General features: G+C 44.4%; 1 protein-coding gene across 2 annotated transcripts; it reads right to left on the reverse strand.

The window, feature by feature from the left end:
• Positions 1 to 2,557: 2,557 nt before the first annotated feature.
• On the reverse strand, positions 2,558 to 26,982 carry NPTXR (neuronal pentraxin receptor). Of its 2 annotated transcripts, none has more exons than XM_033163479.1 (5): positions 26,188 to 26,982; positions 8,253 to 8,469; positions 7,321 to 7,565; positions 4,473 to 4,652; positions 2,558 to 3,620 (listed from the first exon to the last, which is right to left on the reverse strand). In XM_033163479.1, exons 1-5 carry the CDS (start codon positions 26,812 to 26,814, stop codon positions 3,396 to 3,398), a joined length of 1,494 nt encoding a protein of 497 aa, XP_033019370.1. In that variant the 5' UTR covers positions 26,815 to 26,982; the 3' UTR covers positions 2,558 to 3,395. The 2 variants fall into 2 exon arrangements, with proteins under 2 accessions (XP_033019370.1, XP_033019369.1); XM_033163478.1 differs by having other exon boundaries at positions 8,253 to 8,466; positions 26,188 to 26,933.

Below are 26,982 nucleotides of genomic sequence, written 5' to 3' on the forward strand. Positions count from 1 at the left end.
AAACATTGCAACAGGTTGAAAGAAAAAACCAGGGAGGGAGGCAAGTTTCTTCTTCAATGCATGCTTTATGCTTGGCTTGGGAAATACTTAAGTATCCACATAATTGTGACAATCAGGAAGAAGGGAAAGAGTCTTGAGGATGGTTCCCAACCATTGCTATTTTGGGGTGGCCTTCATAGAGCGGCATATTCAGGCTATGCACCTAAAGCTGATTCAGAGGTCTTGCACACACACCTGCTTCTCGGAAAAGTAGGACTGGAAAGTGTGGAAACACATGACATCGTATGACCTCCCCGCAAACAAATCAGAATGGACCCTCAAACATGGTTTAATGTTCTTCATACTTGCATTCTAATCTCTTGTGGTGAGGAGCCAAAGGGAGCATTTGCTGTTGCTCTTTCGGGGAAAGAGACTGGGGAGGAGATGGGAGTTTTAGAACTATGCAATAACTGAGCAGTGTCTAGTCCAGAGCTTTCCAAACTTTTCATGTTGGTGACACACCTTTTAGACATGCATCATTTCGCGACACAGTAGTTCAGTTTTACCAGCAAACTAGAGTTTTAACTAACCCCTTTCCAGCCCTGGGAGGAGTGTAGGGAGTGGTTGCGTGACACACCTGCACACTGCAGCCGACACACTAACCTGTTGCGACACACAGTTTGGAAAGCTCTTGTCTAGTCTCTACTACTCATTCCCCATTTGAGTGCTTTAAGCCAATGCACCCACAAACATTGGAGAATGTATGTCATGAGCATCTAAACTAACATCTAGAAAGCCAAAACATAGATGCTTATCATTCTTCTGGTTTGATACTTTTCTCTCTTATTCGGCTACTCCTTTTCTCTCTTGTTCTGCCACCACTTATCTCTCTCTTTCTCTGACTGAGGTCCAGCAGCCTGGATCTAATTGAAACCTCTGCTGAACATAGAAAACCCTAAAGTAGAGCACACCCAGCAAATGGCCATCTAGCCTCTGCTTTAACAGCAAGGAGGAGTCTCTGCACCTCCAGTGGCACCAGCAGCTGTAAATGTATGGGCTAAGATCAGGCAATAGAAGAAAAGATCCAGTGTGCACTAGGGAAATGTTGTGCTCTCCTGGCATCTGCAGAGTTGATCAGGATCTGGGACACCTCCCCGAAGGCATCAATAGGCACCTGCCTTTATGGTTCCTTTCTTGAGCAGGTACATTTGGATTGTCAGGAAGTGATCCTGCTGTGACCTATTAACTGTTCTTATTCTCATTTGCCAGAAGGCTTACAACTGTTGGAAGCAACCTACAAGGGGTCAGCAGCAGGAGAGATGACCTGCTCATACAATTTTGTGTTGCCTAATCCATTAAGAAGCTGTGTAGCATTAGAGCTCATTTGTGCATGCAAGTCCATTGTTTGATTATTTGGAGCAGGATCTAGCTTCAGCCAAAAGAACAGTAATTTATAAACTAGATGAGATAAATTTGCTTCAGAAGATGGCACTGGGTAATGGCACTTGTTCCCCCTTGAATCTTGGCTTATTGCCCTTGCAAAAACTCCCGCAGTACTTGGATTCAATTTCTGTAGCAGCCCACAGATATGCCTTTATAAAGGCAAGATTCAACACCTTCCCTTCCAAGGTAATGGAAAATAGAATCTCTAATGGACAGATATCTCTTTTATGTGATTGTAACTGTGGATCACCTGAATCACTGCATCACATTCTCCTTAGCTGTCCTCATTATTCCTCGCTCAGGAGTAAGTTACTTGCTCCATATCTAGTGGGATGCACGGGTGATGCCAAAGAAACCAAACTGAGATTTCTATTGAATGATGAAGATCCATCTAGATCACGAACTGTTGCCAAATACCTGAACAGAGTCTTAGCTCTAAAGAAGAAAAGGGGCTCTGGTATGGTCAGGAGAACCCCGCTAATCCAGGAACCAAAATGCTAAAATAGATAGTCGGACAGTCTGTGCTTTTATTTAGTAACGAGCAGAGGGTTCAGCCTCTGTCAAAGGTTTTAAATATTATATGTGTTTTGGAATTGTGTTTTTATGTGTTGGGCCAATGGCCGTAAATAAAACTTATTTACAGTTTGATTATTATGGCCATGTTGACACTATACATTTAAAGGAATATGATACCACTTTAAATAGTCATGCCTTCCCGCAAAAAAAAATTCTGGGAGCTGTAGTTTGGGGGAAGCCATGGCTGTTTTAAATGTATGGTGTGCATATGGCCTTCATCACCAAATAATAGTGACTTGCCTGGGTGGAGCAGTCATCACAGATCAAAATGACAGTGAGACTTCCCTATCATATCACACATCTCTTCCGACACCATGCTTTTGAATGGAAGCCATTCACATGATCAGCTGCGAGTCATCAAGTGATAACACCATCAAGTGACAAGACATCAAGTAAAAGAACATGCATGTGCGAATCAGCCCTTAGAGGAAGGGAAGAGATGGGAAGAGTAGCTCCCGTAGAAAAAGGGTTAGGTAGGAAAGTCAGAATGTTCTGATTGCCACTTATGCGTTCCCTCTTTAAAAGCTATAATAAAGTATAAAACAATGGATTCTTTTTTAAAAAAGAAAAAGCTGTTAAAAGAATTTGGAATCTTAAGTCCCATTAAAAATGAACAGAAGTGTGCAAATCACACAGCATTTCAAATGGCTTCATATCTGGGGTGGAATGTTGGATCATCATAAGGAGAAGAGAACCCAAACCTAGACTTTAGGCCTTTGTTGAATTAAGGAATCTGTTGGCAAAGGGCTGCCTTACTAGTGAAGGCTAGAGATCAGAGGCCAGAAGGCAGAAAAGTCAGTGGAACTTCCTGGTGGTTGCATGCAAAGACTAAAGGAATATTGGCTTGTGTATTCCAAGACAATCAATGGCTTCTCGTGGGCAAATACCGCCACTACCAAGCAAATTTTAAAGCCTTCAGAATCCTGCTTATCAGAGCCCCCTTATCAAATCAATGATGGCACCAGCAAAATGGGAAAGGGGGAGGGAGAGAGAAATGTTGGCAATACCAGTTCCACCAACAGTTTCCCATCCGCAACATCAACCCCTGGCCTTCATCACACTGTTGTTGGGATATGGCCTACCACTCCTTAACACACACACACACACACACACACACACCGGCCTTCTTTTTGGAGGGCCTTGCCACTCACAGTATGAATCAGAAAGAGTTTTACTGAAACAATGAAAAAACACAGTGTCACAATTTTCTTTTAAGTTCAGAAGGTTTCCCTGTCCCTTGCACACATGCACACACTCACACACACACACGCAGCTCTCTCCCCAGACCAATTCAGACTCCAGGATGTTTTTGTATGGGGATAAAGATCTCCCGTGCTGCCTCATTCCTTAAGTAGAATGGAGGAAGCGGAAGTAGCTTTCATGCTCCTTTGGACCTCTCACGCCTTCATCCTCTCCTCACAGATGTCAAAGCTCCACTTGGCTGCCCCTCCATGGACCTCGACCAGTTTTTCATCCCAGTGGATGATGTTGCCTCGCAGGTGGGCTGTGCAGTTGGCTAAGGCCAAGATCTCTGACGGGGTCAGGACATGATCCCACATGTTGAACTGAGAAATTTCACCAACGAAGGCCTGAGTGGCATCAAATCTTCCACCCAATGCATCCTGTAGCATCATGTTGGAGAAAAGGACAGACAAATAAAGGGCAGTCAATAAGACAGAGAAGAAAAATATATATGAGAAATTGAATATGAGGCCTTCCATGGGCTCTGCTGAATTATGGGCCCTGTCACACTGCCATTCTCTGCAAGTGACAACGTTGGGTCAATTGGTTTCAAGGAGTTCAGGACCCTGATTCATTCTCATCTTTCCTTAGCAGTATGGCACAGCAAACTATGGAATAACTTTGCTCTCTCCACCCTCTGCAAGTTTCTGCACGTCCAGTTTTTGCATTAAAATGCAAATTTCCAAGTGCTTCCATGCAGCAGTTTATTGTGCAAGCAACAATGCAAGCTTTGCATTATATCCACACAGCACTATCCTCTGACACACTATATTAGTTTCCTGTTTAATCCGGATTTGCCACTTCTGCCCCAAACCCCCAAAGTAAAAAACAAAACAAAAATGTAGAAATTGTACATCTGGACTGAATATGGGGGCAGTGGTGGAATATAGAGTGGCATTTGGATGAGGGTGACATCATGTGGACTCTGCACAAAACTTGCATGCCAGAGCAGCACAATAAGCTGCCATGCAGACACATTATTGGAATTTTAAGAAACTACTGTGGGCATTTTTGGGAACCAGAACTCTATTAAATACACACTCCAAATCCAAAACAGAATCCCTGTGTGATTATAGGCTTCAAGGACAACACATGTGGCATGTCCAAGAGGCCAGCTGGGGATCTCTTACACCCAAGTTGTCAAATTTTGTTCCTTCAACCCCAAAGCTTGGCAGGTCCTTGAATTATGTTTAAGTTAACAGCTGCAAAGACAATACATGGATTAGACTCACCTGCTCCTGGCCCAAGATGATCACACCATGAGGTTTGACCGGATGCCACGATGCCAGGTTATCACCGGCCCCACGCTCCTCACCATTTTCATATGCTGACCATATGCCATCCCGTGTGATCCAGGTCAGGCAGATGTGGTGCCACATCCCAGACCTTAGATTCATGGGCAGCTGAGCCACCTGACAACAAAACAGAAAAGTGCCTTAAAATTTACAGTGCAAATAGTTTTTTGTGGGGAGTCTCCCACTGATGTCTTTTAGCATCACCTTCCCCAAAGCTGACAAGGAGCACATTATGGTCCTCTCTTGTTGGCTGCAGAACAGGAGTGGGCGACACATGCCTTTCTCCAAGCCTCTCTCTCTTAGACCCTTCCCCAATCCTGGTCTATATGCCAATCCTTGAGTGCTCATTCTTGAAAGTGTCAACCGTGATGATTCCTCCTAGCTGGATGGGTGGAGAGATGTGTAGGTATAAACCTCTGATTTATACTGCCCAAAGGTAAAAGTCACATCCACTGCTCCACCCACCTCTGACTCTAGCTCCCACCACCACAGGGGCATGCAGCCCACCAGCATCCTGCCACCATGCCTGAAATTTGGCTCCGAACCCTTCCCCCGTTCCCCCTGTAAAGGGGGAGTGGGGGTGAAGGGACGACGGAGCCGGGCTATAGGGGAAATGCCCCAACCGGGACGGCGAAGCGGCGGCCGCCGCTCGCGGTGAGCGACATCGTTCTCCCTGCAGAAGTTTTAAAAAAAGGAAGCCCGGTGGTCATGAGTATCGGATTGGACTTATTTCTGACTTTTAACGACCCGGGAGGCATTACAGAAAGGAAGCCTGTTTCCCTCCCCTCGGTGGAAAGAAAATAACTGTTTTGACAGACTGCTGTTACAGTGATGGTTACTTTGTTTTGAATTTTGACAAGTGAGACTGTTTAGATCTCCCTTTGGGGGGTAAGATGGTGAAGAATATCTTCTTTTGAAATTATAATTCTTGCGCCCTGGCTCCAGGAAAAATGGCTGCAAAGGTTTGAGTCTGAGTGGAAATGTACTGGCACTAAGTTAGAAAAACATTGAAATCTGACACCTATGCCCACTTCAGCCATGCTGAGTTTCGTTTTTGAGCTGATCTTGGACTCTGGACTGACTGATGAACAAAGGATTATTTTTTTGAGGTTGGAGCTACTTAATCAGAGACTGGTGTTGTTGAACCGGGACATGTCAGAAAAAGTACTACCCACAGAGGAGACATTTCAGGAAATGACTGCAATTGAAGAGAGCCTTGGCAAAGAGCTGAAGGGGATTTTGGAAGAACAGAGTAAAATGGTTTGGCATCTCCGAGAGGAACAAGAAAAGTCCTGTGAGGGTGGCAGACCCAGGACGAGGAGGTTATATATATCCAACTTCTGGGGTGAGAGCTCGGAAGTGATGGCGAAGAAACTATTAAGTCTACAAATTAAAGAAGAATGGAATGTCGAAATGGAGAAGCCGGAAGGTGAAGAACTGTGTACCCTGATGCTCTATGCAAGGTTGGCTGCGAACTGTGTCTGGATCTGTGGTTGCATAAGAAAAGAGGACAATTTGAGGAGTGGATCCGACGTAAGATGGAAAGGGAAAATGGTTAGAAGCGGGATAGGATGAACTGTATTGGCATCCTGAAGCCGGTGTGTCAAGTTTCTTTTAAGTTTTTGGACTATAAAAGAGATATTTTGTTTTTCTTTTATTAGCAGCAGTTTTAGGGAAAGAAGATGTTAGATATGATTTGATTTAAGAATAATATGTTAAGATATGAAGAATAATATGTTAAGATATATTAACAATATGTTTAGAGAGGAAGAATAATATGTTAAGATACGTAGTTTTGTTATTAGCTATATGAAGTTACAATATGATTTGATTTTATCCAAGATAAGAAGTGAAATATTATTGTAAACTAAAAAACAAGATTTTAAGGAGAATTTTTAGTTTTGAAATTTTTAAATGAATTTAATTTCAGAGATATGAAGTTATTAAAGTAAAATTTGGAATAGGAGCCGAAGGAGAGAAAGCAGGGGAAGTCAATAATGATGATTCGAACAAGAATATTTTTTTTTGGAACAAGAAGAAAATCGTTGGTGTATTTGTATGTATGTATAGTGGTGGGTAAGTGTTGGGGTTAATGTTGGTGAAGGTGTTGGAGTGTTGTTTGTTATGGAAAAACCAATAAATTCTTATTAAAAAAAAAAGAAATTTGGAAATAGTTTGAAACCACCTCTCTTGACACAATGGGATGCTTCAGCCTATGCTGGTCCATCATCTTCTTGGGTGACAGGGACCAGTGCATCACCAGCATTGCTTGCAGCAACGACATGGTTGCTGTCTCCTGTTCACTATGACCCTGTCTTGGAGGAAATGTACCTGCCACTGCCTCTCCCCACAGTCTTGGCTGCACATGCCAGGAGTCCTGAACCTGTGATTCTGAAAGTACTTACCAGGTGGAGTCTTTGGTGTGAACCCATTCTCTTCCACTTCATTTTTAATGAGGTTGCTAAGAAGGGAGCAGGAAGAAGTCATGTATATCCAGGGCTCCCGCCCCCCAGCCAGAACTCACCAGAACTCAGTCCCGGCACTTCTCAGGTGGGCGCCATTGCCATTATAATAGAACAAGGGAGGTGCTCATGGTGAGTTCTGGCACCTCTTTTTCTAGAAATGGTATATATCTGTATCTCTCTAGATTCATTAATTACAGTTGGCTCTTGTTTTCCGAGCTGATGTCATTTTTCCTAATGGAGTGGGGCCTTTTCTCAACATAAGGAAGGTTAGTACATATGTCTTCCAGATGCCCATGACAAAGTCTTCCTTCCCTCCTTACCTTGTCATTGATTATCAGCTCCATGGGGTTATTTCCCCACTCCAGCAATACAAGCTCATTGGATTGTCCTGGTACGGAGTAGGAGAAAGGAGTGCCCACCCCTGTTGGGCCCTTAGATTTCAGCCACATGCAGACCGTGAAAGCATAAAGCTCAGGCAAGCTCTTCTTCATCCGTGCATACATATAGTTGTTTCGTACGGGGATGGTGACTTTGAACGCTTCCGGGTTGTTGAAGGCTGTAGTTTCTGGGTGCATAACAGAGAAAGGGGTGGGGGGAGTGTCAAGAAAGACTACAGGGACAGCAGCTGAGAAGAACAAAAGACCACAGACTCCAGAAATTCAAGTCAGGCATTGCCAATACTACACAACAACACCATTGCAGAAATGGGTACCAGCTGTTATTGAACTTGGGTCAACCAATGAACCTGCCTGGCCGCAGATTCAGGACACGTTGCATAACGACTGGGTAATGATTGGCAGCTTAGATGGCTCGATTTCATTTATTAGACTTGCAAATTGCTTTACCTGCACACAAAAGTCTGAAAGCGATTTACAATGATTGTATAAGATACAATAAAATGTAATCAAACAGACGACACAATATGCAATACCAGTCTTCCTTGCGTATATTTAACTCTCCCTGTGTATATTTCAAAGGGGGGTTCAGCAAGTTAAGTTTGCCAGGGGCTGCTGCTTAGTTACACAGTATTATGATGACTATATGAAACCTCCAAATTCAGAGGCAGGGTGCCATTGTGTAGTTTTTACCCCTGTGTAGATTTCAGGAAACTAATGGGCTAGTTTGTCATGCTTGGCATTAATAGACTCGTGTGTCTGGAACGGACTCAGGAAATATATATCTAATAGGCAATCACATATATGTAGCAACTTTTGAACCCTCAGATTTGGCGCTATTCCTTGCCAGGACTGACCATGCTCAAGCTCAGTGACCCGGTTCTGGAGGGCATCCAGCTCCTTCTCTACATCTTGCTGTTGCAAGTCATGGTTGTTGGGGACAGATGACCGGTCTTTCTCCAGAGCTAAAATCTTGGAGAGGATCTGCTCCTCCAGTTCTTCCATCTTGTTATGGATTGTCTCTTGGGCTGGCACAGGAGCAGAAGTAGCATTCATTCGGGCTGGAATATCCTGCTGCGCACAAAGGAAAGATATATGATATATGGGAAACTGTGTGTGTGTGTGTGAGAGAGAGAGAGAGAGTGAGAGGGAGAGAGATCTCACACAAAAAATATCCAGGCATAACATGTTAACCCAGCAAGAAAGACAGGGCCATGTTCTCAGGGTGTTTCCAGGCTATTGCTGTTTTGGGGTGGGATTCTATCACATACTGGTAAATTTAAAATGAACAGTTACCATTGATAGGGAATTCTTGTGCAACAAACCTTTTCCTCCCAAAGATCAGACTTTTTGTGATAAGGAAAGTGAAGGGGAAATGCTGCTTTGGTGCAATGTCATCTAACGTATCTTGCAAATGCACCAGAATGAATTACCAATGTCGTCTAACTTCCCTGCAAACAAATCAGGATGAATGCTCAATAATCAGGTTGTCTGGAAGTACCCTCAGAGGCCACACCCACACCGTGCATTTAAAGCACATCCAACACCCATTTAAAACACATCGCTTCCCCACTCCCCAACGAATCATGGGAATTGTAGTTTGTTAAGGGTGCTGGGAATTGTACCTCTGTGAGGGAGCAGCAACCACTTGCAAGATTCTTGGGGGGAAGTTGTGTGCTTTAAATGTGTATTGAATGTGCTTTAAATGGATGGTTTGGGTCACTCAAACCAAGAACCTTTCTGTCTAGACACTGATGCCCCTTGCGGTGTACCAGAAAGGTCCAGCCTAGCCAGGTGTTTCTGAGTCAGAAAACGGTCCCATCTATGAGAGAGAGAGAGCCTGATTCAATCTCTGACACCCCCATCTAAACGGGTCACGTAATAGCAGGTGATGAGCGAGTCTTCTGCCTGAGGTTCCCAAGAGCCACGGTCAGTCAGAGAAGGCAATGCTGATCTAGATGGGCTGTTGGTCTGGCTGTACAAAATAGCTTCATACAGCTTAGAGACTGGAGGAAGAAGAAGTTGTTGTTAATGGTTTTATTTTTAGTCACTTTGGAAGCTTTGATTTAGAGTAAAAGCGAGCAACAATCACTTGAAACTCAAACAAGCTCCGTTATCTCTCCCTTGGAAGAGTTTTCTTATACAGCATGGGACGTGTCTGTATAGATGACTCTTCCTTGTCTTTCCACGGGATTCAATATGGAAAAATGAGTCAGTGGAACTCCGTCGTCTCAAAGGACACTTTTCTCGTAAAAAAAGAAAGAAAGAAAGAAAGAAAGAGAGAGAGAGAGAGAGAGAGAGAGAGAGAGAGAGAGAGAGAGAGAGAAGTAGTCAGGCATGGAGAGAAACTGGATCACCGTATTTCCCTAATGAGGATGAAGAAGTGTGCCTTTTTCTGCCGCTTCATTTTGACATTACATAGTAGTTCTGTAATCCTCTTAGAGCTCTACGAACTGTGTGAATCTGTGTGCTAAGAGGTCACAGCAGGTATTACATAGCTAGGGCAGGGAGCAGCACCCACAGGTGGAGGCAAGTCCTCCTTATTGTCCGCCCTGCCAGGGCACTTGCACAAAGGGAACCCCAGGTTTTAAAGCTAAAGGTTTGCTGTCTGTCTGCCAGTGGCAAGTGTGATGAATTCAATAGTGTTTCCATGCTGGGAAACCCAAACTCCATCAACCTTTAAGACAAACAGCCATGCCTTTGGGTACAAATGACCACTGTCCCATTTACACGATGGCAGTGGCGTACTGTGCATTGCCAGCACCCGGGGCAAGGCAAGGATTGTGCCCCCTAACCTCATTGTGGGTATTGTGCGGGAGGCAACAGGCAGACTTCGCTCACTTGCACCCCTGCAGTGGCACCTCCTGTTTCTCCAAAGACAGTCCTGGGTTGGCTGGCAAGGAAATCTGCCTGATCAGAAGGTCCTGCTAGCTTGAGAAAAGTGCTGCCCTGGATAAAGTGTCATTTGTGGGAGAAAGAAAGCTTACATTTTCTGTGACTTGTAAAACCGTATAGATCACTGCCCAGAAAACACTGAGTGGTATATAAATGTTGCAAGCAGACCAATGAGCAGGTAAGCAAGCTGTGCTCACACAGCCTCTCCAGGAGTATATACACACACCATATATTTGAAGGCCATTTAAAGCTCATGACTCCCCCCCCCCAAGGATCCTGGGAACTGTAGTTTGCTAAGGGTGCTGGGGATTGTAGACCAGTAGGGTGAACTACAGTTCCCAGGATTCTTTGGGGGGGGGATCGTGTGCTTTCAGTCTGTGAGCTTGCCTTTCCTCCTGGGCTGTGCTTGGGGGTTTTGGTGGAAGAAGGGAGTCAGGAGGCTTCCCTGATCTAAGGAAGAGGAGAGAAGGGGAGCATGACTCAAGTACAGTAGTCATGCAAGGCAAGTAGAGAGCAAAAGAGAGGGGATGGAGAGAAGCAAGGGAGGAAATGCAAGGGGGAAGGGGCCTTCTCTCCTCCCCATGACATTTCACAGGCCATTAGCCATTGCTTGTTCCTCACTGTTGCCATCAGGACCAGCCTTAGCCTTTTTGCCAGCCTGTGTGAGAGGAGAGAAGTGAAAGCCAAAAGGTTTGGGGAGATCTCTGTCTTTGAGGACTCCCTGTTGTGCTAATTTATTACAGCGAAAGCTCATCAAAGGAAACAGGCCTATTATTCCACCACATTTCTGCCCTTTGATGAGGTGCTCCTAGAGCCCTTTGCCTCCTAATTACTGCTATGGCTGCTTATCTCATCATTATTTCAGGCTGTGTTCCCTCTTATGCCAAGTGAAAAAGCAGGCGGCGCCCTGACTGCAATTCCTCATAAGTTAATAGGGTACATCCATTGAAAACCGTGTTTTGTCTGTTATGGTGGTGGAGCTTTCTAAAAGGAACTCAGGTTGCAAAACTGAGGCTCCGCAAAGGAGGCGGTGAGCCTGGTAGGGCTTCATCAGGCCGTAGAGGCAGAAAAGGTATCAGCCCACTCTGAGAAAGTTGTTCACCTGAAATGTTCAGGGGTGCTGTAACTTCTGCCCCGCCCTGCAGACATATTGTCAAGACCAGGAGAGGATACCCACAAAACTATTGGGTTCACCACCTCAGCATTGTTTTACCTTGCTCCTTGGATGCTCACCCTTTTGATTCTAGGAATCCAAAAAAGTACACCCGAAGAAGAGGCTCTCTGATGTGAAATGTGTATGACAAAGACAAACTCATGCTCAGCTCTTGCACTCCCAAGTTGGCCTGAGACGAGGTCATTGCGCTAAAGGCCTCTAGATAATCACAGCTTAATTCATTACTTGGCGAGAGGGCATCTGAGAGTGTGACCAGCTCAGGTGAGCTGAGCGACAAGGAGGGAAAAACGTGCTAGTTCAGAACCGGCCTGAGTTGTCAACTATGCTTTACTTTCTTTGTCCTCGCCTCTCAATCCAGGTAACACACTTTCCTCAGTTGCCTGTTTATCTTGCTTTTATGTAAGTGATCTGTGTCAGTCGCTTGCTGCTTGCTGCCTTCCAGATGCTTTTATGTCTGCCCTAGTTTCCCAGCTGAATGCCTTTCTAAATGCCTTTTAGAATTGCAACTATGGATACTCTGGAAAGGCTTTGTTTCATTTCTATCCTGTCTTTCTCCCTTCCATGGGCCCAAGGCAAGTTACACATTCAATGGAACACTCTATCCATTAAAACAATGTCAGAATCAGGAATGAAGCACCAAAAAAACCCTTCAGTGTAGCAAAATCAAAACCATCTCAGAGGGGAAGGAGCTCCACAACTGCAGTGCCACCATGAAGAAGGTCCTATCCTTTGTAGCTACCAACCTAATTCCTAAAGAAGGCAGTATTAGTGTCCTACCAGGGCCGTTTTAGCAGAGGGCCTGAATAATATTCTACATGAACATGACTGCACTGCATGATTATGATCTTGGCTGTAGATAGTTGAGCCCTATGTTGTGGTTCACTATAGGAGCTCACTGGAGAGGCAGGGGGAAGGAGAAGAAGGAGAAGAGTTTGGATTTGATATCCCACTTTTCACTACCCGAAGGAGTCTCAAAGCGGCTAACATTCTCCTTTCCCTTCCTCCCCCACAACAAACACTCTGTGAGGTGAGTGGGGCTGAGAGACTTCAGAGAAGTGTGACTAGCCCAAGGTCACCCAGCAGCTGCATGTGGAGGAGCAGATAACGAGTCTACCGCTCTTAACCACTACAACACACTGGGAAGAAGAGGAAGGATAACTTTATCTATTTCACACAATTTATGCACACTTGATTGTAAAAATCCTCAGCAGTTTACAAAGAAGAAGAAGAGCTGGAGGACAGTGGGTGAGTCAAGGAAGTGACGAAGTTAAGTCTGGTGGAAGGAGATTCTTAGTTGATGGCTGTACCAGCTGTCAGCATCTTTTGCTATACAGTCACCCAGAGGCTTCTGAGTAGGAGGAGACTGTCATTCATGTGTGAACCAGGGCTGCAGCTTCCTGAGACTCAGTCCTGTTGGACCACTGTGTGTCACCATTGTGATCACTGCTACGTGTGGAATGGAGACACAAGTCTGACACATGAAGTAAAGATGTGCTCTGGAGACGCAGTTGCCCAAAGCTCATGCGCATTCTCAGTGACACACTTCCCTGCCATATACCGTATGTGACACAGAGACATGTGAACAAATGGGAGCTTGTTTTTCCTGTAAGATGGGAAGCAGCCCTCAACAAGAAAAAGAGAAATTATTTGGATTTGCTTGGCATCTGTTATGCTGCATGTAACATTTATAGGGCTGGTTATGTAAGTGTGCTGGGCAGTGGATGCTGCAAGCACATTGATTCATTTTTAGCCTCATCTCCACTTTTACATTGGACGTTCAGAACAGTTTACATGGAGTTCCCAGGGAGATTCTCATCCTGGAAGAGCCAGGATAGACCTACTCCACTTTAACAATGCAACAGCATCACATGTCCTCAGACCATGTTCCCAAATGTGGTTGAGACAGAGCATAAGAAGATAAGGGCCTGATACATCAGGCCAATGGTGCATCTAGTTTGGCATTCTGTTCTTACAGTGGCCCATACGAAACCCACAAGCAGGACCTGAGCACAGGAGCACTCTCCCCTCCTGTGGTTTTCAGCAACTGGCATTCAGAAGCATTACTGCTCCTGGCTGTGGAGGGAGAGCATAGCCATAATGGTTAGTAGCCTTGGTAGCCTCCTGAGAAAGTGAGGACCATGGTTTAACTATGTATTGTGTTAAGAAGTACTTTGTTAATATATCTGTTAACACACCATTCTGTTTCCTTGGATGCCTGTGTTAAATGTGTGATGTATGAAGTGGCCTAGACTCTGAGGAAGCTATAATCCTTGTTCACACATGAGCTTATCCATGACCTTTCCACATCATCAGAAGGCACAGACTGCAACAGCTATTGATTCTGATAGGAGCTGCAACTGTTCATTCACTATGAGCCTCTTTCCAGACATTTTGCACTGCTTGTTACAGAGATTAGCTCCAGAACTTCTTTGCTTAGCCCTCCTAGCCATTCTACGTACCAGAGCTCAGTCTGGGAACATTTAAATTAATAATGAAGGACTAGAGCAATCCTGCAATGAGTGCACACAAGTTCATTGCTCTGACACTACACTGCTCAGCACACAAATAGACCACTCCTGAGCAGGTATTTGTGAGCCAGCTCTCAGCTCTAGCTGTTCAACTCCTGCATCACAGGGGGTTGAATTAGATGACCCTTGGGGTCCCTTCCAGCTCTACAATTCTATGATTTTAAGCAACGCAATGTGGAGGGGGACCCAATTTCTTACTGAGCTGGGTTCCTGTCCCGGGTCTTCATTTTGCCTTGTTTGACCCTAAAAGAATAAAGACAAACTTGCAAGATCTTCATTCAGCAAGAGTTGGGTGCCATTAGATGATCTTACCACCCACTCCAATTCTATCTTACTAAGATGAAGAGCTGCATTGTTCCTGAACCCATGGAAACTGGCTTAATTCCCCCCTCCAGTTCTCTAAAATCAAGGAACGCTTCAGGTAACACTTTTATGATTAATCATTTTAAGGTTTTCAAAAGTGATGTGGGAACCAGACCATCGCCTCTGTAGGCAAAATAAGGCATGGAGCATACCGTGGAGAACAAAAGGGCTTGGATGGTGCCCTTTCCAAAAAGAGAGAATTGACAGGAAAACGCTTCATCAGGAAATGAGAGGAGGGCAATTGTGCTCCTTTATCCCCCTGCTGGGTGTTTCTCTATATTATCATGCCTCTGTGGGGAGCAAAGAAGAAGAAGAAGAAGCAGTTGCAGTTGCAATTATGACAACTGAATCATTGGCATTAACAAGAGATATGTGAGGTCATTGGCTCTATTCTGCCCGGTTCAAACCCTGGATTGGTTTCTTTGGTGAGTGGCACTGTTCTAGTTTTAATTCACTCAATGCCCAAGACTCATGCTGTGACTCATGAGAGGCTGTTCCTCCTTGTTTTAAATTAGCTGGCCATTGGGGAGATGCTTCCAGGTCTCCACACACACCTTCACTCTGCTTTGCTTTTGCCCCCATTACATCTAGGCTTTCCCCCTGCAGGATATGAGATGCACAGAATGTGGCCTGTTCAAATGCCATCCAGGTAGAGAATAGAGAGATCCACAAAGAAAAGAGACAATTGGGAGAACTGAGCAGTGACAGGGACAGATGACGAGGAAGGATAAAGAAAAGTGATTATCCCTGCCCTCCCTTTGGGAATGGCAAAGGGAGACATGATTCCTGATAAGAGCTCATGTTTGCAGATGGTTCAATTGTGTTGCCTGCTGGTGGCCTGGACCTGCCTTCTCCCTTTTTTGTTTTGCTATTGATGCTGCAAAAGCGACTGGAAAGGTTTTCTGATCCATGGAGTCTGGCTGGTTTTGACAAAGAGTGCAGAGATACTGTCTGCTGCACCCTTTGATTGTTCCAGTTCTGGATTTAAATGCCATGTCCCTGTTTTTCATGTATGACTCCATCTGTTAACAGAAAAAAGGGTTTTTCGCTTTTGTTACTCTTGTTAGCGTCAAGGCAATCTGTCCTACATCGAATAATGAAACGCTTCCTCACCTCCACCCCACCATCTCATTCTGTTTTCTGTCTCTGTAATCTCTCTTTTCCTTTTCTCATTTCTGTCATTGCTCTTACTAAATGAATTTCTTGCTCCTATACAGTTCATTTTTCTCACTTCTGCTCTCCAGTACCCCAATTTCCTATCATTATTCAGGAATTGCAGTCCTGGCTCTTACACTGCCAAGGAGATGAACAAGATTTGTGCCTACATATTGCAAGTATTCGTGTTATGCCACCAAATATTACTTCTCCCTTCGTGATACCTGCAAGGGAAAGTCTATCAACTTTCCCTGCTTTTCCTGACAGCTGACTCAATTTGGGCAGCCTAAGCATTGCCCTTTAATGGCACCCAAAACATGCCATTGGAGACTGATGTTTCAAGTCTACATTGTGGTTTTACACACACACACACACACACACCCGCTCCACCCCAGTGCCAGCAAACATAGAACAACAAATGGTTTAGAATGAAAGAATGATCTCTAAAGGATCCAGCTTGAATCTAAATTTAGATTATATTCATTTGCTCCAGTGAGCTTATGGTTAGTGACCAAAGACCCAGAATCACACCAAAATAAAGTGAATTGAAAATGCATTAAAAATTATTGACAAATTGTGGAAAATTGTAAATAGTAATGAAAGCTAACTATATAAAAATGCTTACATGAATAAATGAAGCAGGTACTGTGAGGTTACTATGAGCACTAAAGAAAGGAAATATATGAAGAAATTATAAATGAAAAATGAAATACAAGAAAACAATTATCCTTCTAAACACCCTCCCTCCAGTCCCGTTAACCAAAAAGCAATAGGAAAGTTCCACTCTCTTATAAAGGCATTCTAAAACAATGTAGGAAAAGTTACTTAAGATTTTAAAGTAAGAGACAATGGGCTTTGTTGAATAATGAGTCAAGGGTCCCTATCTACCAGACTTGGTGTGGTGAGGTCAACCTGTTTCCACTGGAAGATTCTCGAGCAAAAATAATTGCTGTTGTGGGAATAAAGATTAACCACAAAGGCTAAAAATTTTAAGACAACATTCAGAGAGAAAAAAGTGTCCTCCCCACTCTCCAATAAAATGCTCCAGTTCTTTATGTGTTTCTCTAATATAAAATTATTTCACATCAAACATTTTCCCACATTCTGATAGATTCTCCTTGACTTCCACCAAAATTCTGTGTCTTCTTTGTTTCTCATCCTTTCATTGCAACTTGCCTTTCTTATCAAATCTAAGCCATAAATTCTGCCTGAGCTTGGAAGAAGACCTAAGGAGAAGCTAATATCGTACTGTATCTTATACTAGCAGCCCAAAACAAAGGCTTCTTCTCTAAACAGGGATGAAAATACTGGTTAAAATAAAAAATAAGCTTCTAATGTAGCAAATACAGAGCATAAAGACAAACACTTGGACAATTATCAGACAACAAGGGAAGACATCACTCACCACAACCTTAGAGAGTCCATTAATATATTACCCTCCATGTTTCAGCTCATAACAGCTGCTTTCCAATTTAATCAGAGACACAGGCAATGATCAAAATCTGAACAAGAAGTATGTTGCATCAAATGGTACCCCAAATATAAGTGTATCAAGGTAATAAGATTGCTCATTCCCAATTAAACAGACATTCTGTGTTGTTCCAGCAGAGGCTTCAATGTGTCACAGAGATAAATTATTTCATTTTTCTTGTTTTTATTTGGAACAGGGAGTAATCAAAATTCAGCTGTCAATGAGCCCTTTTGGTGCTGCTATCAGAGAACTCTAAACCATTCATTCACCCATCTTCAAAGGAAGAGATACGGCTCATGGCTATGTTTATCTCACAGTCTGTATGGTTGGAAAAAGGCTCTTGTGGGGCCTTCAGGCTAGGCATATGATTATCATGGCTTTGTAAAACCAAACTTTGGTTCATACAATATGAGGATCTGCTCTTTCTATATAGCAATCAAGAAAAGAAGCCTGAACAGGAGCTTATTAACATACCTTGCCTAAACCCTGCTTATTCATTTGCCAAAATGGTTTCCTCTTATAACTTATTAGTTTACTATGCAGGTGCTTTGCTTAAAGTTTCCCAGCTACACATAACAAACTAATTGGGCAGTAATTTGCTGGAAAAGCTTCAGAGCCTTTCTGTCTGTATAATAAAATCAGAAGGATGTTGTCAGGCTGCAGTTTACATGGCTGCTGATATCCAGCTGCACAAATGGCAGCAGGATGACAGAGCAGGAGGTAGGTGACCTAGAGTCAGAAATCATCTTGCTCCTCTGCTGTTTTTCTTTTAACAGTGATGCTGTTGTTTTTGGTCTCTGACAGCAGCTTCAGAGGCCAAGGATGATAGAAGTGGCAACAGAGTAAGACAAGGTGCAGTTTAGGCAAGCTGTAAGGGTGGGTTTGCCAAGGTGTAAAGGCAGGTGGTAGGGTTTGCCAAGGAGTGAAAGGAAAGAAGGGGGTTTGGTGAGGTATAATGGGAAGGGGGATGGTGTTGGCCAAGTATAAAGAGAGTGGAGATTGTTACAGAAGGAGTAGGTGGTAGGGTTGGCTAGTGAAATAAGTAGGAGTGGCAGCCCCTTGTTTTAAACATGTGGACAATTACTGCAGTGCTCCAAGCCTTAGCACTCTTCCTGTTAAATCAATATATGTAAATACAGCTACCAGCAGAAGAGACCACAAGGTGACATTAAATTCCAAAAATTCTGGTGGTATAGAATCTATTCCCAGTTATTTTCTATTTCTTAACTGGCAGTCAACTAAATACTCCCCTTTGTGAAACTTGTTCCACCCTTTTCAGATGGACATGGAAGTGTACCGCTTTCTACAAAGAGAGACACTCCTATTATGAGCTGAGTCAAATTGGCAGGTAACAATGTACACACCCAGCAGCTCCCATTGCATTCCCCAGCAGAGATATTATTAGTAAATCCCAGCATTCTGGGCAAATGGGAACTGACTGTGTGTAATTGCCCAGGGATTGAGCAATGCTTGGAGGCTGAATTCCCCAAGCAAAGCTGGAAAGCTTTTTGCACCTTGATGAGGACGGTACATGTCAGATATTTCACCCTCAGCCGAGCCTGCACTGTAAATCACCAGGGAGTTTTGAGCTCTCCAGATCTCATGGCCTAAAGCCTTTCTCTCTCCTATGCCCAATTATCTTATTGAAACCAATGTGGGTTGGGTGGTATTTATCAGAGAATATTCATGGGCGGGGGGGGGGGGAAGGAAAATGTTCAGAATGCATATTTTTAAAAGCTGTTGGGTGATCTCATAATTTCCCATCTGCTGAAGCGAGGGCGGGGTGTGGGAATTTGTGTATGATTCTTGGCTGCCAAGCCATCAGAAAGATTGAAAGATGCCAGGTGATATTAATCATGTGAAATGTCAATGTCTGGAGTGGGGGGGGGGAGCGGGGGAGAGAAAAAAAAAGCACTCTCTGCTTTTGCAATATGTGAGTCTACTTAGATGGGATTCATTTCATTCATTGTCAGTTGCACACATTTATCTAAGGAAATCAAAAGCCTTCAGTTATTAAAACGTCAGAAAATCCACTTTCACCGGCTAAGGTAAAAGAAGACTACTTCACGTGCTCGTGCCCAACTTGTTAGAAGCTTTATTGGTTTGTCGTGGATCAGTTGGGGACTTATGAGATGCATCTTGCCCCCAACTTTGCAGAGGTTCCCCCTGGTAGCTGAAATAGTAATAGAATCACTGAAATGTAGAATTGGAAGGAGCCCAAAGTGTCATCTATCCTAACCCCCACTATGCAGGAATCGCAGCTAAGCAACCCCTGACAGATAGCCAGTCAATCTCTGTTTAAAAACCTCCAATAAAGGAGAGTCCATCACCTTCCAAGGTAGTCCGTTCTACTGCCGAACAGCTCTTACCACCAGGAAGTTCTTTATAATGATTAGTTAGAATCTCCATTCTTGTAATTTGAGCCCATTGGTTCAGGCCCTACCTCCTGCAGCAGCAGAAACCAGCTTGCTCCTCCTACATGTGACAGCTCTTCAGATATTTGAAGATGGCTCTCATATCACTTCTCATATTCTTCTCTTACCCATACTAAACACATCCAACTCCCTCAACTGTTCCTCAGTCACACGATGTGCTGGAGTTTCGGAAGTGTGGGATGTGATAAGAATATGTGATAATTAAGAACATGATGCCCCTGGGTAAATCTCAGCTTAGCCACAAACTCATTAGGCGGTTTTAGGAAAGCCACCATCTCTTTACCTCAGTCATATTATAGGAAAAATAATGGTGACTTATGCTGACGGTTTGGTCTAAAGATTATGGACAATAAGTAATACTGTCAAGTCTTACAGGGTTGTTCTACAGCAGGATTTCGGAGCCTGTGGCCATGCAGATTTTGTTGGGCTCCAGTTCCTATCAGCCAAATGGCCAAAGACAATGGAAGTTAAAGTTAGCAACTTCTGGAGAGCTACAGGTCTCTCTCATCCCACCCCATTCTAAAAATTAGTGTCAGGGCCAGCCCAGTCATTAGACAGGGTGAGGCCACTGCCTCAGGTGGCAGAAGCCCCCAATGTGGCCCACTTGCCCTGCTGCCTCTAGCAGTGAGGGAGAAGCATAGCCTGCATCGGCGCCAATTTTAGCCAAGATTTTGCTGATTTTGGCTGAGATCTCACTGAAATCACCTGAGATCTTACGACATGCACAATATCTCCCCAAAAATTGATGCCACTTCTCCTCCAGCAGCAGAGGCAGCAAGGCAGGCAGTGAAGGCAGCAGTGGCAGGGCAGATGATGTAGACGGCGGAGGCAGGGGCAGCAGGGCAGGGCAGCACTTCCTGTTTTGCCTGAAGCAGCAAAACGGGACATGCCACCCCAGCACCAAGCTCTGCCCAGAGGTCAGAACTGCAAAATTGTGTACAGACATGCACAGGCGTGCCACCTATGCCGAGCCCCCCCCCCGATTTCAGTGAAGGTTCCGGGCCCCCTCAAGTTCTGTGGCACCCCCTCATACACACCGCAGGCTGTCTGCATGACACATCAGCATGCCCCGTGATGTGTGTAATGTCAGCACACTGCAAGGCATGCTGACGTCATGTGTGCGCACTACAGGGTACGCACACACAGCGTGGTGGTGTCATGTGGCCCCGGGCCCCCTCAATCATGGGTGCAAGTTGGACATGCATAAATTCAGCACTGAATCTAATGGGAAAATACACACAAGGAGTACAGTTGTTGTGAGACACAGGTTGCCTGCTGTCCAGAATTGAGCTTAGAGAGGGTGTGTCCCCCCCCCCATTATTTGAGAAGCCAGATTGGCTGGCTGTTGTGGGCCCCTCCACACTAGTGTTCTTTTGCAGGTGTATTCTGCATTAGTGATGGATTTATTGTGCTTTAGCTTGCTTTGTGATGCTTCCCCCAGTGCTACCACATTATTGCTGTCTGGAGAGGTTCTAAGCCCTACAAAACTAGGACTGAAACATACCAGAACATTTGTGGTATGTTATGGGATCTCAGCAGGACATTGCAGAGTATGCATTGAATGGAAATGGTGCGGTATGACCAGCCGAAATATTTTGCAGGCTCAAGCTATATTGAAAGCAGGATCGTGTGTGACTGCTGTGATAGCCTCATGAACGCAAATCATCATGAATGAGCAAGAAAAAGGATGTCGGGGGGGGGGGGCTGCACCAGTCCATGGGGGGAGCCAAGTCAGTGGAGATAAAAGAGATGGGAGCTTTTAACAAATGAAGCAATAAGCAATAGATAATCATATGAGGCACTTGGAAAGAACCACACCCAAAGAATGTATAGCTTGCCAGTGGCTCCCAACTCCCCAAAGCTCACTCAGCTTTCACCCTGGAGGGTGGCAAGAAGCAGGGCTCATTTCACTTATGTTCCTAAATATGGGTTGTATCTGGTTGTAATCATGCTCAGAATAGACCCACTGAAATTAATGGACACAAATAAGGTAGCTCCATTGTTTTCAATGGGTCTGCTTTGAGGAGGACTTAGCTGGATACAACCCTGCGTCTGTAGTAAGCCCAGGAAGGCGGAACACACCAGATGCAAACTTTTGTTGAAAAGTGCACCAAGTGGGCTCTTTACTTGCCCACTGTCACCCTAGTGTCAACCTAATCAGAAATAAGATGCTAATCTCTAAGAAGAAACCAGGAGAAATTAGTCATGGTTAATGGGAATTAAGGCTGCAAGCAGGAAGCCAACTGGGTGAAAAATGAGGACAGAAAAGAAAGAAAGGCTAGTGAGCAAATTAAACTCAGTATGATTTGTTTCAAAGAAAATGTGGTTGGGATTGTGCTGCATGTTCTGTTTTACGACTTTTGGTGGGATAACTAATAAAAGTAACCATTACATGGTTGCTTGTTTCTTTTCTCCACTTCCCGAAGAAGCGGCCTCAGAAGCTGCAGTCAAGAGTAAAATGGGGAAAGGGGGCTGGTTAACCCATTCACTATTTGTCTGCTCAAAAGCCATCCACAAGCAGCTTTCCCTCTGGTGGATAACAAAACTTGGGGTCCTCAGTTCAGAACAGGCAGTTTTGAGCAGGCAAGTGGCGGGCGGGCGGGTGGATTTCTGCTGTTCTTCCACTCCCGATGTCAGCCTCCAAGCCAGCTTTTCACTAAAAAGAAAGGTACACACAACTGCCTGTATACCATAGTTTAGCCCATCACATCTAATTTGAGCTGGATTGTGACCTCAGGTGAGTCCTTAAGGGGTTTAGTCATTACTACCATAAACCACATTGATCTGGGATTATGATCTGGGTCATAAAAACTGGAGCACTTCAGTGTGAATTAAGATCCAAAATCTTTAATAGGTATTTGATAAATCATCCCCAAATCCTGTTATGTCTCACAGTCATAACACAACACATAGATTATACTAATAATCTTATTTGAAATCCCTTCTCAAATTTCTGCAGAATCAATGGATGCTCTCTAATGTATGTCAGCGCACAGATAAAAAGTCTGTGGGGAAATCCAGTGAAAGTTTAGTAGTGTTAATTCCATTTGATTTCAGTGGGAGATAATCAAGCAGGCATTCAAGTCCCCTTAAAAAACTTAAATGTGTTTAAATTTGGTTCTATGAGCTTCTTTTTAAGAGGCTGTTTTAAAAGAAAACCAAACTAGTGTTTCACTTACTTGAATTTTGTTTTTCTGAATTCTTCAGAAAAAGAACACTTCCCATTATTTCATGAGGAAACTCAGAGCAAAATTTCTAAAATAGCACAATGCCTGCACAAGCTGCTCTACCCATGGTTGACTGGGTCAGACATTGTTCATTGCTTTTCCCCGAATTATTAGTTGGGAAAGGCAATAACCTGACTTGCCAGCTTGCAAAGATCCTGGAATCTTAGAATTGGAAGGTGCCAAAGGATCATGCCCTGAGGCAGAACCATCCACCTATCAGGCACCCATTTAGACTGCAATCCTGTAAAGAAATTTAATAAATGATGATGGTGATAAGTTACCTAGGAGTAAGCTCTATTGAAACCAGTGGGACTTTATTCTAAATAAACATGCATAGAATCACCCTATACCAGGAGAAGAGAAATAGATTCCTCAGCACCTCTAGCATGATTGGCATGGGCATGAGAATTCTGCAAAATGTGTGCCTGTCAGATTTCTTCTAGACACAATGCAGACAAATCAATCACATGAACCACCAGGGGTTTCCACCATTAAGGGATTTTGCATGAGAGTGCTGTCTGAAAGGAATGAACCATCAGTGCTGCCTCTTAGTGATTGCCATGGACATATTTTACTCTTTCACTGTCAAAAACGTAGCTCTACAAGACAGCCTATCGCACTTGGATCCGAAGGACTGGGGCTCTGAAAGGACTGTTGTAAAACTAAATGGCAGAAATTTGTATGCTTGAGTTCAACAGTTTTACATGATATAGGCATGGTCATTAATAGCAAACAAGCATGTCTTTATCTTGAACTATGAATATACCCATCCATATAGCCCAGCTCACAAGCTGGCCAGGTGGAATCCAAGAGAGAAGTGCATTGCTTAATGCAACCTGACTGGGACTTACCTGAGCTATGGTTCAAATCATCTAGAGAACAACTGTCTCTGGAAAGGAATGAAAATCAGCATCTGATGAGCTTCTTAGAGGAGAGAGTGTTCCATAAACTGGGTGTAAAGACCAAGAAGGTTCTCTCTCCAGTAGTTAACTGCCTTACCTCAAATGGTGGTGGGTTAGGGTGGGGCACTGAGAAGAGGGATTTTGAAGATTATTGTGAATGTTTGGGCACGCTATGACTTTACCCAATGACTATGTACAGTACCAGATCTCACAAATTCTAAAAGGAATTCAGCCTGGAAGTTCAACCGGTGTATAATTACTAACCATCCATTTGAAGAAGTGTGCATGCACACGAAAGCTCATATCAAGAACAAACTTAGTTGGTCTCTAAGGTGCTACTGGAAGGATTTTTTAATTTTTAATTTTGTTTTGACTATGACCTGTAACCATCCAACCTTTGCTTAAAAACGAAAACAAAAAACTAACCCTGATGTATAACGGAAAGCGGGAGTACAAACAGTGTCTTGCTAACTTCTGCCAGGATCCAGGATCACAGGAGGCTCTGAACCAGAGATTCAGTCTGGGCACCAGCATTAAAGTCTGGCCAAAGGAGAAAACCGTAAGGCTGGTTGCAGATGTACATAAAAATCCAGCAGTAAACCTACTGTAGAAGCGCGTGTACACACACAGTTTTCTGTTGGTACACATGCAGCCCCACAAATGAAAACTGTGAAAGCAATAAAAGCGTGTGTTTGCCAATATCCTTGACATGAATTCACTCATCAGAAAGGTGGGATTGGCTTCCACTCCTTTGAGAGTGTGCACTCAGTGGCAAATAATATAATGTGCAAATTGCGCCTCTCTGATTAGGAACTCTGATCTCAGCATCAGCTACTCAAAGCACATCCACAGAGCATGGGAGTTCAAAGCTCTTCTCCTCCCTCTTGCTTTCTCATGCAGTCGTAAAGCAGAAAACATCTCTCTAGGGAAACATCAGCAGTAGCTCTTTGTGTGAGGTTTGCTCTCATCCATCTGTAATCAGGCAGGAGGCAGAAATCTGGGGCAAGGATTCCAAGATGAGTAATAAGAGAATCGGGGGGGGGGGGGAGGTGTGGGGAAGGCCCTAGGGCCAATATCTTGAATGTACAGGGGTGTGAAATAATATCTAGCTTCATCAAACAACTTTCTAGATATTGTGATTTTTTTAAACCAAAGACAAAATGACCTAGTGGCAGAGCCACCAAGCATCTTACACTGGCCTACTGGTAATACCATGTGCAGTGCAGGAGTTGACACTGGAATAGAACTATGTCATTGACTTTAATAGAGTTCTTAACAGGAACAGAAGAAAATAATAACTGAACCCATCTCCAAGAATTTATTTTGTTGCCTTTATTAATCTGAGTAACTGGTGGGAATACGGGGAGCAAGCAATGCGGCATGAAAATAATAAAATTAATGTTTTAAGCAATTAATAACACAGAGACAGGAGTATGCTCATGGGGAATTAAAGCAAGAATTAGTTCAAAGCAAAACTGAATAGGATTTGGATCCCCTAATGCAGTATCAAATTTCATAAACTTCTACTATCAGGTGCTCTAATATGTAACATGCCCCCAGGTTTTTTGTAACATATAGTATTTCAACAGAAGAGAAGAAAATTCTGTCTCCCGAGAATTAATTAAATTTTGACTAGAAGGAAAATGTGCTCTCATGATAGGGACAGAATGGCTGTGGGGTGTGCGATGATAATCTGACCCAAGCATGTGTCTATTTGGTTTTTTGTTTTATCTCAATATATCTGCTTGACTGCACATTTCTGTACATAGCCTATTTCTTTAACTGGTAATGTTTGTGAGCCATGAAAGAGAATGCTTACAGAGAGTACTAGAATGCAACTCACACGTATGTGCTGAGTGCAACAGCCAAGTATTCATCATCCCCTCACTATACACACACACACAGTCATCCTCCACCCCAAGTACCAAACCTAGACACACACATCTTACCCAGTAAAGGCCAAATGATTTACCAGAACATACCACAGCTATGATTAAATTACATTTATTAAAATGCAATTTAAAAGCAACAACCTTATGGGCAGAAGTAGAGGGGAACATGACTGTTCACAAACTAATAGCCTATGTTTATGGAAGAAAGATTGCTCCCATACACAATTTAGGTGATGGTCTTGCGGGGGGAGGTAATTAAAAATATTGGCGATGTGTGTGATAAAAATGTGTGTGTGACTGACACACACACACACAGAGAGAGAGAGAGAGAGAGAGAGAGAGAGAGAGAGAGAGAGAGAAAGAAACCATGAACAAGGAGATGCAGTAGTAATAATGGATAGAAACCTGCCTGGGACTGAGGGTACCGTATGTGTGCCCATCATCTTCTCTGCAGTATTTACCCTGAAGTTAATTTATTTTAGCAAGATGAAGTTGCCATCTGTCCTCTTGCTATGCTGGAAGTGGGGCTGCAGTTACTTCCTTCCAGATCTTGGTTTTCCTCTTGTGAGTCTCCCCTGCTTATAAGTAGGCTTTTAAGTGCCTCATAATATAACTCCTGATTACAGCAAAGGAGGTAAAAGTAACGTGTGCATAAGGCAGAGGGGAAGCAAAAGGATGGGATAGTAAGGGAGAGGGAGAACCTAAAACGAACTGGCTTACGAAGGGAGGGCGGTGCATTTTCATTTTTACCTCTATCTTGTCGATCCTGTCTTTCAGCGACCTGACAGCCTCCTCGAGCTCCTGAATCATGGCCGGCGAGTCCCAGGGCAGGTCGCCCATGGTGTCTTGCCTGGGGACGCCCCAGACGGAGGGGCTATCCTGGAAACTAAGTTCAAGGCCGTTCTCGCACCGGCTCAGCTTGGTGGTCAGCTCCCGGATGGTCTCCTGGTCAATAAGGATCTGGTCTTTCTGCTGCTGCGCCGTCAGCCGCAGCTGCTCGGCCGTGCTCTGGAGGAAGAGCAGCTCTTCGCTGGCGGCCGCCCCGGGGCTGTCCCCCTGCGGGCTTCCCTCCGACGGGCACTCGACGGTCAGCGGGGTGCACAGGAAGCGGCTGAAAAGCTGCTGGTGCTGCTGCGGCCGGGCGCTGGCCAGCAGGTCCAGCAGCGCGTCGTGGGGCCCCGCTGAGAAGCCCCCGTAGGGGCTCTCACCAGCACCATGGAGAGCGCCCAGCGTCTTGTCGGCCGAACCCGAGGCGGGCAGCAGGGCCGCGGCCGCGGCGTTGGAGCCATTGTCAGAACCTTGGAGAGCTCCTCTACCGCCGGCCGCAGGGTAGACGCTCGCGATGATGCAAATGATTGCACCAAGGAAAGCCAGCATCCCTGCGGCCAGGAGCACCACCAGAAACTTCAGGGTGGCAGCTTCGAGGGGGACCCCAGCCAAGAGAAAGCGGCACCCCGAGGGTGGGAGCTGGGGGTGGGGGGGAGAGAAAGAGAAAAGGGGCGGGAGGGGAAAGCGGCACGAGGTGGGGGAGAGAGGAGCCGGGGA

This window comes from Lacerta agilis, chromosome 10 (genome assembly GCF_009819535.1).
Source record: "Lacerta agilis isolate rLacAgi1 chromosome 10, rLacAgi1.pri, whole genome shotgun sequence".
Lineage (NCBI taxonomy): Eukaryota > Metazoa > Chordata > Lepidosauria > Squamata > Lacertidae > Lacerta > Lacerta agilis.

Excerpts from the sequence above, each read along its gene's own strand:
- NPTXR (XM_033163479.1), bottom strand. The coding sequence starts at position 26,814 with ATGCTGGCTTTCCTTGGTGCAATCATTTGCATCATCGCGAGCGTCTAC. Across the intron at positions 8,470-26,187 it reads ACAGGATCGACAAGATAGAG|CAGGATATTCCAGCCCGAAT; the intron begins GTAAAAATGAAA and ends CTTTGTGCGCAG. Across the intron at positions 4,653-7,320 it reads AGCTGATAATCAATGACAAG|GTGGCTCAGCTGCCCATGAA; the intron begins GTAAGGAGGGAA and ends TTTTGTTGTCAG.